Raw genomic sequence first — 16,478 nt, forward strand, 5'->3', positions numbered from 1 at the left:
CCGGAACTGCAGGAGGGCCTGTCCGTCCCATCTCTGCCTTCTCTCCCTGCAAGTTCAGGGGAAAGACATCAGTCTGACATAGAATGAGCTTCTAGGAACGTATGGTTCAAAGTGCTGTACTTCTTGAATCATATGGTCACCCTGTTGATGCTTCATATTTACCTCGACTCCTGGTTCACCCATTTCACCCTTCTCTCCTTGTATGCCAAGTGTCCCCTTAGAGAAACAGAGAAAGACATATACATATATAGAAACAAGGGTAGTTATGTCCTGTGTTTCGGGGATACAGTGATTGAGTTGTACAGCTAACCACCTGGCATTGAAAAGAGAGCACAGCATTTACAAAACAGATCAAATGATATGGTTACTAAAAAGAACTTACGTAAGGCCCTTGTCTTCCTGGAGGTCTGGTTGAACTAAAATCTCCCCTCTTTCCCTGTAATTCAAAGAAAAGGTTCAATCTATAGAAAAAATGTTATACCCTGTTGACCTTTACACAAGATCTCACCGCTGCAAACCATTAGCAGTGTTTTTAAAGGTTAAAGACACATAATACTGTATGGTATGGCTAGTGCATAATCAGGCCCGAATGTCTCTCAGTCAACAGTGATGACCTTTTCTCCTCTCCCTCCTCTTCAGCCTCTGCTTCCAGATTTCCCTATTTTCCCCTTACATGGTAACATAAACAGATTTTAGAATCAAGAATCAAGACCAATATACATTGAAATGAGAAATTGTAATATGTGAAAAAGGGATGGCTTCATTCTGACCCTCCTCACGATGTGTCCCGTCTTTCCTGGATTCCCACTTCGACCATCATTGCCCTGAAGAAAAAAAAGCGAGCAGTCCACAATCACATAGCTACAGTAAATGTAGATGAGGTGGATTTGATACAGGTAGGATGTCAGAGTAGGATAAATAGTGTTACAGAAGTAGATGTAAAGACAGATGAATGGTGAAGCTTGACCTGACCTTTTGACCTTTCTGGCCTTGTCTCCCCTCAGGGCCTGGTCGACCTTTTGGTCCCTGAAGAGAAAGAAAAAGGTCATGCTGACATGTCCAAAAACGCGGTAGACATTTATTTCTGGTGACCATATCTGAAAATGAATGTGTGTATTTTGTATCTGACGTGAGATTATTGTAGCACTAACCAGAGGTCCTGGTAGGCCAACTGCTCCCTGAAGCCCAGCCTCACCAGACACACCCTGAAAGTAGAGATGAGTACAAAAGACATCAACCAACATCTACCAACAGCTAAAGAAGTATTGTTTATTTCAGATACAGTACTCTTGTCTCTGTGTTCTTACCTCCAATCCAGGGGACGCCTGGGGCCCTCTGTTGCCCAGCAGACCCTTTGGCCCCTGGACACAACATAGAGATTCAGACAGTCTTACTGACAGACTTACTACTGAGCAACATGTAACAGCTGTTCTCCTGAAGAGACAAATACATTGTTATGTCTAACTCATTATCACAGAAAATGTACATACATGTATATGTGCAATTAAGGATGCTGTGCATGAGGTTTAGATTTGTAATGTTATCAAGATGAATTGCAATAGGATTTTGGATATACTACCGTTGGTCCAGATTTTCCCATGTCACCCTTCAATCCTCTTCTTCCTGACACGCCCTGTCATTAGAAAACAAGAACTCAATCAAATCTACAGTATGTGTGTTAAATAGCTTTCTGTAATTCATACATGAATACAGCATCATTTTACATTACATTACATTTAAGTCATTTAGCAGACACTTATCCAGAGTGCTTATCCAGAGTGACTTACAAATTGGTGCATTCACCTTATGACATCCAGTGGAACAGTCACTTTACAATAGTGCATCTAAATCTTAAAGGGGGGGGGGGTGAGAGGGATTACTTATCCTATCCTAGGTATTCCTTAAAGAGGTGGGGTTTCAGGTGTCTCCGGAAGGTGGTGATTGACTCCGCTGTCCTGGCGTCGTGAGGGAGTTTGTTCCACCATTGGGGGGCCAGAGCAGCGAACAGTTTTGACTGGGCTGAGCGGGAGCTGTACTTCCTCAGTGGTAGGGAGGCGAGCAGGCCAGAGGTGGATGAACGCAGTGCCCTTGTTTGGGTGTAGGGCCTGATCAGAGCCTGGAGGTACTGAGGTGCCGTTCCCCCTCACAGCTCCGTAGGCAAGCACCATGGTCTTGTAGCGGATGCGAGCTTCAACTGGAAGCCAGTGGAGAGAACGGAGGAGCGGGGTGACGTGAGAGAACTTGGGAAGGTTGAACACCAGACGGGCTGCGGCGTTCTGGATGAGTTGAAGGGGTTTAATGTACTGGCAGGTTTAAAATGTTAAACCTGTACTGGCAGGTTCTGCCACAAGAGGTCACACCCTGTAACAATAACAGGTTGATAGAGTATTCTACAAAGCCATTATAGACATTGTGAGTACTGAGCAATAACAGTTTTCCAAACCAATGTGGGTTTTGTCTTTAATGCCTCCCAGTCTACTTCAAACCTACTTCCAATCCAGACAAGCATGACGGTCCAGCTTCCCCCATCAACCCCGCCTGGCGCCCCTTGGGTGGTGCCGTGGCGGAGATCTTTGTGGGCTATACTCGGCCTTGTCGCAGGATGGTAAGTTGGTGGTTGAAGATATCCCTCTAGTGGTGTGGGGCTGTGCTTTGGTAAAATGGGCGGGGTTATATCCTGCCTGTTTGGCCCTGTCTGGGAGTGTCATCGGATGGGGCCATAGTGTCTCCTGACCCCTCCTATCTCAGCCTCCAGTATTTATGCTGCAGTAGTTTATGTGTCGGGGGGCTAGGGTCAGTCTGTTATATCTGTAGTATTTCTCCTGTCTTATCCGGTGTCCTGTGTGAATTTAAGTATGCTCTCTCTAATTCTCTCTTTCTCTCTCGGAGGACCTGAACCCTAGGACCATGCCTCAGAACTACCTGGCATGATGACTCCTTGCTGTCCCCAGTCCACCTGGCCGTGCTGCTGCTCCAGTTTTAACTGTTCTGCCTGCGGCTATGGAACCCTGACCTGTTCACCGGATGTGCTACCTGTCCCAGACCTCCTGTTTTCAACTCTCTAGAGACAGCAGGAGTCGTAGAGATACTCTTAATGATCGGCTATGAAAAGCCAACTGCCATTTACTCCTGAGATGCTGACTTGTTCCACCCTCAACAACTACTGTGATTATTATTATTTGACCATGCTGGTAATTTATGAACATTTGAAGATGTTGGCCATGTTCTCTTATAATCTCCACCCGGCACAGCCAGAAGAGGACTGGCCACCTCTCATAGCCTGGTTCCTCTCTAGGTTTTTCCTAGGTTTTGGCCTTTCTAGGGAGTTTTTCCTAGCCACCGTGCTTCTACACCTGCATCGCTTGCTGTTTGGGGTTTTAGGCTGGGTTTCTGTACAGCACTTTTATATATCAGCTGATGTAAGAAGGGCTATATAAATACATTTGATTTGATTTTGAAACCTAACACTGCTGTAGTGCCAAATCTACATATCACATAGATCATCTACTATTTCACCTACTGTATATCAGTATATCAGCAATTATTAGGATAGAATAAACTTTATTAGTCACTCACTCGTAGTCCTATGTGGCCCTTCCCTCCTTTCACTCCTCTTTTCCAATTGTCCCCAAGAGCTCCTGAGGGCCCCTCCAACCCAGGGAATCCACAAGGAATCCATTGCCCCCTGGAGAGGTTAAACAACAACTTAGAGGATATTCAATGAGATTTGAAGTGCGCTGAAATGCTTTGGAATGCTTCAGAAAATCTTACCAGGCAGTACATATAGGACCGCACATTAAGCATATACTGTATGTATATTCTGTCCATTCCATTACCTTAAGTCCTTTAGGACCAGGGTCTCCTCTGTTGCCGAAACCTCCCATCTCTCCCTGCAACAGACAATCACAGAACAACATGAAACAACATTCCAACCTGATCATGGCAGCCTGTGCGTGTAGATGAGCTTGGTAGAGAGGGTAATACAGCTGTCCCCTTTGCACCTTGGCCAAGGCTCCCCCTGCATCCCCTGGGAGCCCTGCGGCCCTGGCTCTCCCTGGAGTCCTGGCTCCCTGGAGTCCTGGCCCTGGCTTTCCAAAGGGACCTGGAGCACCCTGCCTCACAGCAACAGATATAGAGTCAGAGAGGTGGGGATAGAGTAGGAAGGGATCTTATTGACACATTTGAACTGAAATACTGTAAAAGGGATGAAACCCAGTTATTGACTTGTTCCCCCTTTTCCCCAGACAGCCCCTCCTCACCAACTGTTCCAGGGGGACCCTGCAGGAGGATATTAAACATGGTCATCAATGTCAGCCATAATAGTACAATTGCTATTGCAAGATATGCCACACTTACCACCAAGTGTGTCATATCATACAACACCAGTCATATTGAAGGTGGATGTGTACATCTAAGACCAGACACTCAGATCCACTGCTGACCACCTGCTGTCCGTCCAGTCCAGATGGCCCACTGTCCCCAACAGGCCCTGCTGCTCCCTAAACAGACAACCGTGTATCACTCAATGCAATAGTGACTGTCATGATTCATGCTCTATTCCTTCCAATCTATCATTGAAAAACAAAAAAAAGACACGAGCTAGGGCTGGCATTGCACTCACCTGTTCTCCTTTTTCTCCAACCTGCCCCATCACACCATCCATTCCAGGAGTGCCCTGGATACAGTAAATAAAATACATTACCCGACTCAAAAGTGACTGTACATTGATAATACAGTTCAATCTCTGTGATGTTCATTAAAAAAAGATATATATAATCAACATTGAATAATAAAAAATAAAAAATTAAACTTTGGTGCAAGAATAGTATACAGAAAGGCCTGTCAATTATACATTTCTCATTGGGATGAAACAAGGAGAATGTTGAAAAGTACCCACTCACTGGAAACCCGATGGGCCCAGCTGACCCCTGTGCCCCCACAAGCCCCTGGTTTCCTGAAGGGCCTGGCTTCCCTGTCTTGCCCTCCAGCCCTGGGAGGCCTGGAGGACCCTAAAACCAGTTACACGCAATCAACTTCTGTAGTAAACACTTAAAATGTCCAAATCGACAGTTCTCAAGGTGCCATCCATGAGCACCTACTCCATATCTGTGCAGTGAGATGTGCTGTTTTACAGGGTCAGCCATAGTAGTATGGCGCCCCTGGAGCAAATTAGGGTTAAGTGCCTTGCTCAAGGGCAAATCGAAAGATTTTTCACCTTATCAGCTCAGGTATTCAAACCAGTGACTTTTCAGTTACTGGCCCAACGCTCTAACCGCCAGGCTACCTGCCGAGGACAATGACTTGATTTAAAAGTGCTACTCACGGATGATCCCTGTATGCCATTGGGTCCAGTCTCTCCTTGACGGCCCTAAGGAAGACAAAACTAGAGCAATCACAATTGACTCACAATTAAGGCAGGTGGTGTACACAGAAGAACAACTCAGCCAGTATGTCTGAAACATCAAATGAGTGAAGAGCTTTGAAGGACTAACGTTTCCTCACCTGAGATCCATTTGGCCCTCTCTCGCCATGAGGTGCCTTCAATCCCTGTAAGACAGCTCAAAATCATCCCCTATGTATCAATTTACACCAGTATCAGTTTAGACTATTCTCTCCACAATGTTAATGTCAGTATAGTGTACTTTCCGGCGGTCAACTCTTCCCAGGGATACCGGCGGTCCACTCTTCCCAGGGATACCGGCGTTCCACTCTTCCCAGGGATACCGGCGTTCCACTCTTCCCAGGGATACCGGCGTTCCACTCTTCCCAGGGATACCGGCGGTGCCTCTCACACGAGGTTCTCCCTTGGGGTAGACAGACAGACAGGTGGCATTCATGCAAACGAACAGCCATTATTACTAACATACCAATGCAAGCATTCTGTAGAACTGTCGGCGTTCTTACCCCCTCTCCAAAATGACCAGTTAAACCCACGGCTCCTGAGTAGCCCTGTACACGGAATGGGTTTCCACAGTTACAATCGGTCCACCCAAAGTTGGTTTTTGGCAGCAGTAGGTACCCCTACACTAAGATTATAATAATTGATTTAAACATCTCTTTGACACGTTGTTTTGAAAAATAAAAGCTGACAGTAACACGTACAGAGCATGAACTCTCACAGCGGTATTATGGAAATACATTTCTAAAGACTTTAAACATAGGCTGTTAATCCCACTAGAACACCTTTTGGGGGTGGACAAGTAACACTTACATGCATGCCCACTGGCCCTTGGGGATCCTGCATGCCAACTTTCCCTGTGAAGCCCTAGAGAACAGAGAGAGACTGGAGAGAGACTAATTTACGTTGAGAAATGTAGGTCATATTTATTTCTGAGGCAGAGGCTTTTGGCCTACAGTACTCACCTTATCACTAGGTGTCCCAGGACTGCCATCTTGTCCGGACTTTCCTGCAGGACCCTGTTAAAATCACGAAATAGATAGAAATACAAGGTAAGAATGAGTAAGAGTTGAGGGTGGTGACAGAATGTGCAGATTCAACAATGATCCTGTAGGTGGGTGATATTTTTTGTTGGACATAAAGGAGTGCCTGGGGGACCTGCTTGTCCTGGCTCTCCCCCCAGGCCTGAGAATCCCTGGATTTATGACAGAGACAAGGGAGGTAAAGACACATTGACTGTTGAATGAATATACATCCCTGTAGCAACATATCAACACCCTAATACAATGTGCCCTAGCAGCATCACATATGAATACTTTACAAAGCAGTGTTGATGACCCCCAGCGCATCCTTGGTTGTGCAATGCTGAATGTGTCTTGCAAGGACACTGACTGGCTCCACCTACGAACCCCCTTGTCTGACATTTACGTGCTCCTATAAAGAAGAGAGCTGTAACAGCACCAGCCACCACAAGCCCACAGGCGGGCGATTACACCTGTGTCTAGGATCATCTGATATCTTTTCTAACCAACCAGCAACTCACAGTTCCTATCTTTATTGCTCAGGTTTATGAGAGTTCAGTGATGATTGAGCCTTTTGTGTTTTTATCCTTTTCACTGTTGACCTCTTCTTGTTTGGAGCTGGTTGGTTACCGGAATATGACTCACTCTGTCCCCTTTAGTTGCAGGAATGCCAGCAGAGCCAGGAGCACCCTGTCAATCACACATTACATATAGTCTCTTTTATCATGTCATACACAGAACATATAAAAAATACAGACACTTTTACACACATTTATTTTAGTTTTTAGGCTATTTATCAATAATGGTTGGTTGAACTAGCTGAGCTAGTACCTATTCAATGAACTATATTGGAAATGTCCACTAGACAATTAAGGAGTCAGTTGAAAATCAAAGTAAGTGACATTAAAATAGTAAAAGTTATAAAATGGGAACCTGTGTACCAGGCTTTCCTTCTGCTCCCTCAGTCCCAACGTGGCCTCTAAAACCCTGCAACATAACACACAGACATAGACACAAACACGTCTGGCATACACACCGTACAACACACAGACACGTCTGGCATACACACCGTACAACACACAGACATAGACACAAACACGTCTGGCATACATACCTTACAACACACAGACACGTCTGGCATACATACCGTACAACACACAGACAGACACAAACACGTCTGGCATACATACCGTACAACACACAGACATAGACACAAACACGTCTGGCATACACACCGTACAACACACAGACATAGACACAAACACGTCTGGCATACATACCTTACAACACACAGACACGTCTGGCATACATACCGTACAACACACAGACAGACACAAACACGTCTGGCATACATACCGTACAACACACAGACATAGACACAAACACGTCTGGCATACTCACCGTACAACACACAGACATAGACACAAACACGTCTGGCATACATACCGTACAACACACAGACATAGACACAAACACGTCTGGCATACATACCTTACAACACACAGACATAGACACAAACACGTCTGGCATACATACCTTACAACACACAGACACGTCTGGCATACATACCGTACAACACACAGACAGACACAAACACGTCTGGCATACATACCGTACAACACACAGACAGACACAAACACGTCTGGCATACATACCGTACAACACACAGACACGTCTGGCATACACACCGTACAACACACAGACAGACACAAACACATCTGGCATACATACCGTACAACACACAGACAGACACAAACACGTCTGGCATACATACCGTACAACACACAGACAGACACAAACACATCTGGCATACATACCGTACAACACACAGACATAGACACAAACACGTCTGGCATACATAGAGTACAACACACAGACATAGACACAAACACATCTGGCATACATACCTTACAACACACAGACATAGACACAAACACGTCTGGCATACACACCGTACAACACACAGACATAGACACAAACACGTCTGGCATACATACCTTACAACACACAGACACGTCTGGCATACATACCGTACAACACACAGACAGACACAAACACGTCTGGCATACATACCGTACAACACACAGACAGACACAAACACGTCTGGCATACATACCTTACAACACACAGACATAGACACAAACACGTCTGGCATACATACCTTACAACACACAGACAGACACAAACACGTCTGGCATACATACCGTACAACACACAGACACGTCTGGCATACACACCGTACAACACACAGACAGACACAAACACATCTGGCATACATACCGTACAACACACAGACATAGACACAAACACGTCTGGCATACATACCGTACAACACACAGACAGACACAAACACGTCTGGTATACATACCGTACAACACACAGACAGACACAAACACGTCTGGCATACATACCTTACAACACACAGACATAGACACAAACACGTCTGGCATACATACCTTACAACACACAGACATAGACACAAACACATCTGGCATACATACCTTACAACACACAGACATAGACACAAACACGTCTGGCATACATACCGTACAACACACAGACATAGACACAAACACGTCTGGCATACATACCTTACAACACACAGACATAGACACAAACACGTCTGGCATACATACCTTACAACACACAGACATAGACACAAACACGTCTGGCATACATACCGTACAACACACAGACATAGACACAAACACGTCTAGCATACATACCTTACAACACACAGACACGTCTGGCATACATACCGTACAACACACAGACAGACACAAACACGTCTGGCATACATACCTTACAACACACAGACATAGACACAAACACGTCTGGCATACATACCGTACAACACACCACGAGGAGAGATGATTGTTAACTATAGCTACAGTACAGCTATTGTCTGTCAGGCAATATTCACATGAGAATGACTACTCTTCTCTTACCGGGATTCCAGGTATACCAAAAGGACCACGCTGTCCACCACGGCCCTGGAAAGAAAAGACATCAGAGAGAAAATGTGATGAATCTCCCCAACAACCTCCTTCAGAAGAGGGCATAGTCCTTTATCTACAAAGTTGTTTTGTTTGGAACACAGCCCTGCCATCACACATTTACTGTTGTGGTTTACGCAATCCAAAAACCTTTCATTATAAATCATATTCTTTGTCAGGTGGGCGTCATTTGAAAGGTCGTTCTATGGCCAACATCACTAGCTAAATTATCAAGTACGATCTTACAGTGTTAGACTTTCACAGGGCAGTTCAGAGAAGCAGATAGTCATTTTGGTGATCATAGAATGGAGTCATGAGTGCATTCAGATGAGTGGTCCACAGCTCATTTTCTACACAATAGAGAAACATAGAAACACATTCTGTTCTGAACAACTCGGGGTATGACGCCATGTCATCTTGTAACTGTACATCAGAAATAGTGATCATAAACGACACTCTATATGACGTGAGTTTTATGGTGTGGAAATGTGAAATGCACATTTGGACTCACAGGGGTTTGGCTTGCTTGTGTAACATCAAAGTCGTATTTATTATAATTCTCAACGTCTTTCAAAATATATCTAGTCCTTTTAATTTACAGCATTTTCCTCACTCAGACAACAAAACACGGGCAAAGGTTTCCCCGTTAGAATGGAGGGATGGAGGCAACTACTTGTTGCGTGCGGTGTTCAAGTTCAGAACAGCTGTCAGTCAAAACCCACACAGCAATGTGATGCATAGAGAGTGACGTCTGACATCATTTATAGCATACTTCTGTACAGCTACTGCATTCTAATTTAGGTGCTTCTCAGGGCCCATTTCTGCCATTTTCAACCCATATGGGCAGGAGTGTAAAGGGCTAGAAAGCATGCAGAAAAGATAGTGAACTACATATTTTCTTAGTTTCGTTTTTATTCCTAAAACCAGGCATTCAAGGCACATGGCCATTGGTTTCTCAGCTCCATAGCAAACTGTGTAGAATTGCTGGAAATTAGCTTCAAAACCTTCTCTTACCACCAAGATATCTTTCTAGTCAATGGACTGTGGGGAGGTCAAAATAATGAAACTGTCAAAACTATTCATTTTGAAAATGTTGATTACTTCTACTTACCATTATAATTCACCTGATTATAAGAGAACACTTGATTTAACATTTTTGAAAACCCCTGTATTAGATGACAGTTACCCTGGGTCCTTTAGGTCCCGACTTCCCATTGCTGCCTGGAGCTCCCCTGTGGCCCTTAGGGGCAAACAAAGAGACATTCAAAAACAAGACTTTCAGTCTGTAAGATATGACATGATGCCAATATATAGATGAACATGGCATGACATAGCTTGGTTATGCATCAAAATCTCAGTCAGTATTGTACTGTATTCAAACTCTATGAGACTAAATACAATCTTTGGGAAGCTGATCATACAATATTGGACAGAGGAGAGCTCTAACAGCACTAGAACACCAGCTCTAGTGGCTCCCTCGGGAAAGGAAGTTCCCTGAGGAAAAGCCATTCTAAGTCTAATCACTCCACTAGACTGCAATAAACTCTCCTGACCTTTGACCCTTCCTTTCCAACCACTCCCTGGAGGCCGACCTCTCCGTCTTCACCCTGCATTAGTATATAACAGCAAATGAGGTACAGTAGGAGGATAGGCAGAGTGGTATTATGTTAATAAAGGCTGTGAATTGCAGCTGTGATCCTGATGTTTACCTGGATGCCTTGGGGACCAGCTTGACCTCTGAGACCAGGAAGCCCTGAGAGGCCAATCTGAACCCTCTCACCCTGATGGCCTTGGATCCCTGACGCACCAACAGAACTCCGAGGAAAGAAACACTAATGGTATCAAAACACCATATGATATACACATTCATGTTTTCAGAAAAACACGTTACAAGGGCTTCATGAACATGACCTTGTGACAGTCCTGATTAATTTACTATTGCTTCTAAGCGAAGGCTTTCCAAACCCATAATCAAGTCCTTGCCCTGTCTCCTTTGGTTCCAGCAACTCCTTAGTCTCCATCTAGTCCTCTGAAGCCCTACAGGAAAAGTCAGATCTGATCAGATAGGAATCATAAAATAGAACATCACTCCTCTCTAATGATGCCACTTCTGTTTAATAAACAAGACAATAAATCTATACATCTTACTGTGCCATCTGGAGCCCCCTTCAGACCTGGAATTGCAGCAGTCCCCTAAAAGAAAGAAAGAAAGAAAGACAGACAGACAGACAGACAGACAGACAGACAGACAGACAGACAGACAGACAGACAGACAGACAGACAGACAGACAGACAGACAGACAGACAGACAGACAGACAGACAGACAGACAGACAGACAGACAGACAGACAGACAGACAGACAGACAGACAGACAGACAGACAGACAGACAGACAGACAGACAGACAGACAGACAGACAGACAGACAGACAGACAGACAGACAGACAGACAGACAGACATAGACAGAGAAAGGAGAGGTGGTAGAGCTAGAGAGTGTTATGTGGATTTGTTTCCCTCATAAGGTCACACAGGTGCTTTAGATTCATAACCATGTATCCCGGTGTTTCTAGCTACATCTGATGACAGGCCCATGATTTTTACTGAGATAAAATGATGACCCTTTTACTATATCATTTGTTTAGAGTAAATATGGGCATGACCTCGTTCCAATAGGGAAACCCCTGTAGAATAGATTGGCATTTCCAAAAGAGGTTTTCCATTTCTGTTGTTGTGGCGCTTGGACTAAAACCCGGAGTGAGTGAAACACCAGCTGGCAGAGTTGTAAAATGGGTGAGAAGTCAACTCATATGTTTCTTTATAAAATCCAGAGTGGGCCTTCAGATGCAAGCAACATGGAGATTTGTGATTTTCAAGAACTCCGTCAAGAACTCTTTATTGCTGCCGTGTGGCCATAAGTCAAACAACAAAGCTGGCGAATAAACCTTTTTATTCTGATGACCCAGTTTGAAAACAACTCTTAGAATCCGCTTTCAATAAAGTTTGTTATGTGCATTCACTTTTCCTTGGTAAATCGATCATCTGTCCAGGCACAACACCATTCGAAAGGTAATGTAGCTCTTTGTGCCACTGTGGCAGCCAAACCTGTCTGCACACAAAACACAGCGCACCGTCCTCAAGACACCGTCAGTCACTTTACGGAAGACATATTTGGAACTTCGTGATTTCTCTTCCTCAGACCTCACCCTCACCTAGTCAAGTCTCAACCCTGCACTAGCCTCACCTCTGCTCCTCTACACTCAGCCCTCCCCTTGTCAAGTATCAACCAGTGGCGTGGGGCAGTTTTGTGAGGACCCCTCACAGGGTCTGTGCAAGGCCCCCCCCCAAAAAATATATAATGTTTCATAGTCCAGTTTCATAGCTGATCTCACGCTATTCTAGACAATTTGCCTAGAGGCTGAGAGAAATTGTTGCTGTTTTAAAGCACATTTCCTGCTATTTTACACATTTTCTATCTAAAGATGTATATCTAAAGACACTGAAGCAGCAAACGTTGTGAAAATTAATATTTGTGTAATTCTCCAAACTTTTGGCCACGACTGTATGTCTACATTTAGGGAAAACTACAGTACTACACATAGGCTACAGATGATCATGAAAAGTGAATCAATATAATCAATATGATTTAGACAATTATTCTAAGTATGTCTTTGAAAGTTAAAGCACATAACATATAAGCATGCTCCTAACAGGCTATACACTCTGATGGCGAGCAAAGCATCCATCCACTAGAGGGCAGTGCAATAACATTTGTATGTACATGTGCAGTACAACATAAGCCTGCTTCCACTTTGAGTATAACAAACTTGGATACTGGATATTTTAAATGTTACCTTCTCTCCAGTCTTTCCTCTGTCTCCCCATGGACCTGTCTCACCAGTGAAACCCTGTAGTTCAGTGAGGAGAGACACGGGAGATGCCAGTGATTTTACTATAAACTAGTGGTTCCCAAACTGTGGGGCGAGGGGTCGGCGGGGGAGGAACGGAGAGGTAGGGAGAGATGAACAATTACAGAATAATTTGTAAGTCGCTCTGGATAAGAGCGTCTGCTAAATGACTTCAATGTAAATGTAAATGTAGAACAAGATTCATGACGATAAACCCTAACCTGCTGTTTGGAAAGCAGGCCGCGTTTGCGTGGAATTGATCATTATCATGATACAGGAATAGAATACAGTAGCAAACAAAATGTTATAGACTCTAGATGATGACGGCTTATTTCTAGGGCCTGATGGTTCTCCAGGTCATCTGGTCAGGAACAACTCCTGACACTAAAGTCATACTGGTTGTTTCCACTGACTGGGTATACTCCATGACATATGACATCTGACAGTAGGCACATTTTGTGTGCTTGTTCGACAGCCACTTCCCTGTACTCATAGGACCCTCTAGACCCTGAAATAAAAACCACAACCATCACAGCAATACACTTTGTTTTTTTTCTCTCCTTTCAATCCAATCAAATCTGGTCTTATAGGAGTTATTAACACAGTAATGCCTTTGATTTTACTGTATGTTAGGGTCAATTTGTAACATACTGTGCATTCAGAAAGTATTCAGACCCCTTAACTTTTTCCACATTTTGTTACATTACAGCCTTATTCTAAAAATGTATTGTTTTTTCCGCCCTCATCAATCTACTCACAATATCCCATAATGACAAAGTAAAAAGAGGTTTTTAGAAATGTTTGCAAAAAAAAAGTGAAATATAACATTTGCATAAATATTCAGACTTTTTTACTCAGTACTTTGTTGAAGCACCTTTGGCAGCGATTACAGCCTTGAATCTTCTTGCGATTAACGCTATAAGCTTGGCACACCTGTATTTAGGGAGTTTCTCGCATTCCTCTCTGCAGATCCTCTCAAGCTCCGTCAGGTTGGATGGGGAGAATTGCTGCACAACTAATTTCGGGTCTCTCATAGATGTTCGGACTTGTCTCGAAACCACTCCTGCGTTGTCTTGGCTGTGTTTTTAGAGTCGTGGTCCTGTTGGAAGGTGAACCTTCGCCCCAGTCTGAGGTCCTGAGTGCTCTGGGGCAGGTTTTCATCAAGGATCTCTCTATACTTTACTCCGTTCATCGTTTCCTCGATCCTGACTAGTCTACCAGTCCCTGCCACTGAAAAACATCCCCATAGCATGATGCTGCCACCACCATGCTTCACCGTAGGGATGATGCCAGGTTTCCTCCAGACGTGACGCTTGGCATTCAGGCCAAAGAGTTAAATCTTGGTTTCGTCAGACAAGAGAATGGCAAACTCCAGGATGGCTGTCATGTGCCTTTTACTGAGGAGTGGCTTCCGTCTGGCCACTCTACTATAAAGGCCTGATTGGTGGAGTGCTGCAGAGATGGTTGTCCTTCTGGAAGATTCTCCCATCTCCACAGAGGAACTATAGAGCTCTGTCAGAGTGACCATTGGGTTCTTGGTCAAGGCCCTTTCCCCCGATTGCTTTGCTTGGCCAGGCGGCCAGCTCTAGGAAGTGTCTTGGTGGTTCCAAACTTCATCCATTTAAGAATGAACGCCCTTCGGCCCGGGTAACCCTGGCACATAGAAACAACACCAGGCATGATTCATGTATTTAACTTCTTTTAGAACAAGGCCACAAAGTCTAGCAGATTTCAGACGGTAGAGAATACTGTGTCTTGAAAACGCAACTAGAATTAGAACTAGATCTTCCACTAGAAGAACATCTGTACAACAAGTTGCTAATTGCATTGTTTAATATTACCATGTGTCCTGTCTTTTCCTCTGTGGCCAGGATCTCCAGGCATTCCGTGCACAAAGACAGCATCTATCAGTAATTTACACTTACAGTACATCAAAGGCTTTGCATGAATAAGTCCATGCAAGGGCATATGACCATAGTTCATGAGTTATTAGTGTACTGTAAATGGATATACCACTCACTGGTAGGCCAGGTTCGCCCATTTCCCCTATCGGTCCAGTAGGACCTTGTTCTGTCTGAGGATTTAACAGGAAGAGGTCCATCAGTAACACACTCAGACACACACAGCATCTCTGACTCACTGTAGTACAGTGCACATAGCTAAGCTGTGATACTTACAGGCCAGCCGGCCGCAGCGAAGGATACGAGGATGATGGCTGGAAAAAACAAGCAGACGTCATTGGAATGATATGGGACAGAGAGGTTACATCATGTGAACGATAACTGCATTGAGACAACAACACTAACAACAGAGTGTTAAAACTACACTGTAATGCACATGCTGCTGTATGAAACATTAATAAGACACTAATGCTGTTTAGATGTTATAAGAGGTCCCAGGTACAGTAGATTTGGGCTCATACAGGCTCAACTACTACACTGACACAGTATATGGAATAACAGTCAGCAACTTCATCAATACTGCTGAGAGGGAAACACGCAAGTGTTGAGAATGGTAGTAGACTGTATTTCCTTCCCTATTTGATATATCTTTAACCAAATCAGATGTATTACAGTGAAATGCTTACTTACAAATCCTTAAATAACAAGAAAAATAAGTGTTAAGAAAGTATTTACTAAATAAACTGAAGTGAACAATAAAAAAATAATTAATAAATAATAATAATAATAATTGAAGAGCAACAATAAAATAACAGTAACGAGGCTATACACAGTACAGGGAGTACCGGTACAGAGTCAATGTGCGGTGGCACAGGTTAGTCGAGGTAATTGAGGTAATATGTACATGTAGGTCGAGGGGGGTCAATGCAAATAGTCCGGGAAGCCATTTGGTTAGCTGTTCAGGAGTCATATGGCTTAGGGGTAGAAGCTGTGAAGAAACCTTTTAAACCTAGACTTGGCGCTCCGGTACCGTCGGAGCCGGTGTAGTAGGATTAAATCTTAGTCCTGTATTGACGCTTTGCCTGTTTGATGGTTCATCGGAGGGCATAGCAGGATTTCTTATAAGCGTCTGGGTTAGAGTCCCGCTCCATGAAAGTGGCAGCTCTACCCTTTAGTTCAGTGCGGATGTTGCCTGTAATCCATGGCTTCTGGTTGGGGTATGTACGTACGGTCACTGTGGGGACGATGTCATCGAT

General features: G+C 44.1%; 2 protein-coding genes across 16 annotated transcripts; both read right to left on the bottom strand.

Annotated features, from left to right (window-relative positions):
- Nucleotides 1-4: 4 nt before the first annotated feature.
- Nucleotides 5-5,714, bottom strand: LOC124036145 (collagen alpha-2(I) chain-like). Of its 2 annotated transcripts, XM_046350337.1 has the most exons (17): nt 5,503-5,714; nt 5,324-5,368; nt 4,902-5,009; nt 4,622-4,675; nt 4,446-4,499; nt 4,260-4,278; nt 4,002-4,112; nt 3,837-3,890; nt 3,577-3,685; nt 1,580-1,633; nt 1,308-1,361; nt 1,152-1,205; nt 973-1,026; nt 615-824; nt 383-436; nt 163-216; nt 24-46 (listed from the first exon to the last, which is right to left on the bottom strand). In XM_046350337.1, the coding sequence occupies exons 1-14, from the start codon at nt 5,567-5,569 to the stop codon at nt 699-701; spliced, it is 963 nt and encodes a 320-aa protein (XP_046206293.1). In that variant the 5' UTR covers nt 5,570-5,714; the 3' UTR covers nt 24-46; nt 163-216; nt 383-436; nt 615-698. The 2 variants fall into 2 exon arrangements, with proteins under 2 accessions (XP_046206292.1, XP_046206293.1); XM_046350336.1 differs by having other exon boundaries at nt 5-46; nt 383-824.
- Nucleotides 5,715-5,753: 39 nt separating this feature from the next.
- On the bottom strand, nt 5,754-9,527 carry LOC124036148 (collagen alpha-1(XXV) chain-like). 14 transcript variants are annotated; one of them, XR_006838861.1, is made up of 8 exons: nt 9,369-9,527; nt 9,223-9,254; nt 7,362-7,407; nt 7,066-7,110; nt 6,364-6,417; nt 6,212-6,283; nt 5,905-5,949; nt 5,754-5,804 (listed from the first exon to the last, which is right to left on the bottom strand). XR_006838861.1 is itself a non-coding variant. In XM_046350343.1 (8 exons), exons 1-7 carry the CDS (start codon nt 9,480-9,482, stop codon nt 5,925-5,927), a joined length of 447 nt encoding a protein of 148 aa, XP_046206299.1. In that variant the 5' UTR covers nt 9,483-9,527; the 3' UTR covers nt 5,785-5,804; nt 5,905-5,924. The 14 variants fall into 14 exon arrangements, 2 of the variants coding, with proteins under 2 accessions (XP_046206300.1, XP_046206299.1); XR_006838862.1 differs by having other exon boundaries at nt 5,785-5,804; nt 5,905-6,026; XM_046350343.1 differs by having other exon boundaries at nt 5,785-5,804; nt 5,905-6,026; nt 6,212-6,265.
- Between the last annotated feature and the right edge of the window lie 6,951 nt (nt 9,528-16,478).

Source organism: Oncorhynchus gorbuscha, linkage group LG05 (genome assembly GCF_021184085.1).
Source record: "Oncorhynchus gorbuscha isolate QuinsamMale2020 ecotype Even-year linkage group LG05, OgorEven_v1.0, whole genome shotgun sequence".
In the NCBI taxonomy this organism is placed as follows: Eukaryota; Metazoa; Chordata; class Actinopteri; order Salmoniformes; family Salmonidae; genus Oncorhynchus; species Oncorhynchus gorbuscha.

Bases quoted from the DNA above. Each gene is read 5' to 3' on its own strand.
- LOC124036148 (XM_046350343.1), bottom strand. From the start codon at position 9,482: ATGCCCTCTTCTGAAGGAGGTTGTTGGGGAGATTCATCACATTTTCTC. The intron at 7,111-7,361 runs GTACACAGGTTC...TGTGATTGACAG, and splicing joins GGGAGCAGAAGGAAAGCCTG to GGTGCTCCTGGCTCTGCTGG. The intron at 6,418-7,065 runs GTGAGTCATATT...TGATTTTAACAG, and splicing joins CTGCAACTAAAGGGGACAGA to GGTCCTGCAGGAAAGTCCGG.
- LOC124036145 (XM_046350336.1), bottom strand. From the start codon at position 5,569: ATGATTTTGAGCTGTCTTACAGGGATTGAAGGCACCTCATGGCGAGAG. The intron at 5,369-5,502 runs GTGAGGAAACGT...TGTCTTCCTTAG, and splicing joins GAGGGCCAAATGGATCTCAG to GGCCGTCAAGGAGAGACTGG. The intron at 4,676-4,901 runs GTGAGTGGGTAC...TACTGTATCCAG, and splicing joins CTGGGCCCATCGGGTTTCCA to GGCACTCCTGGAATGGATGG.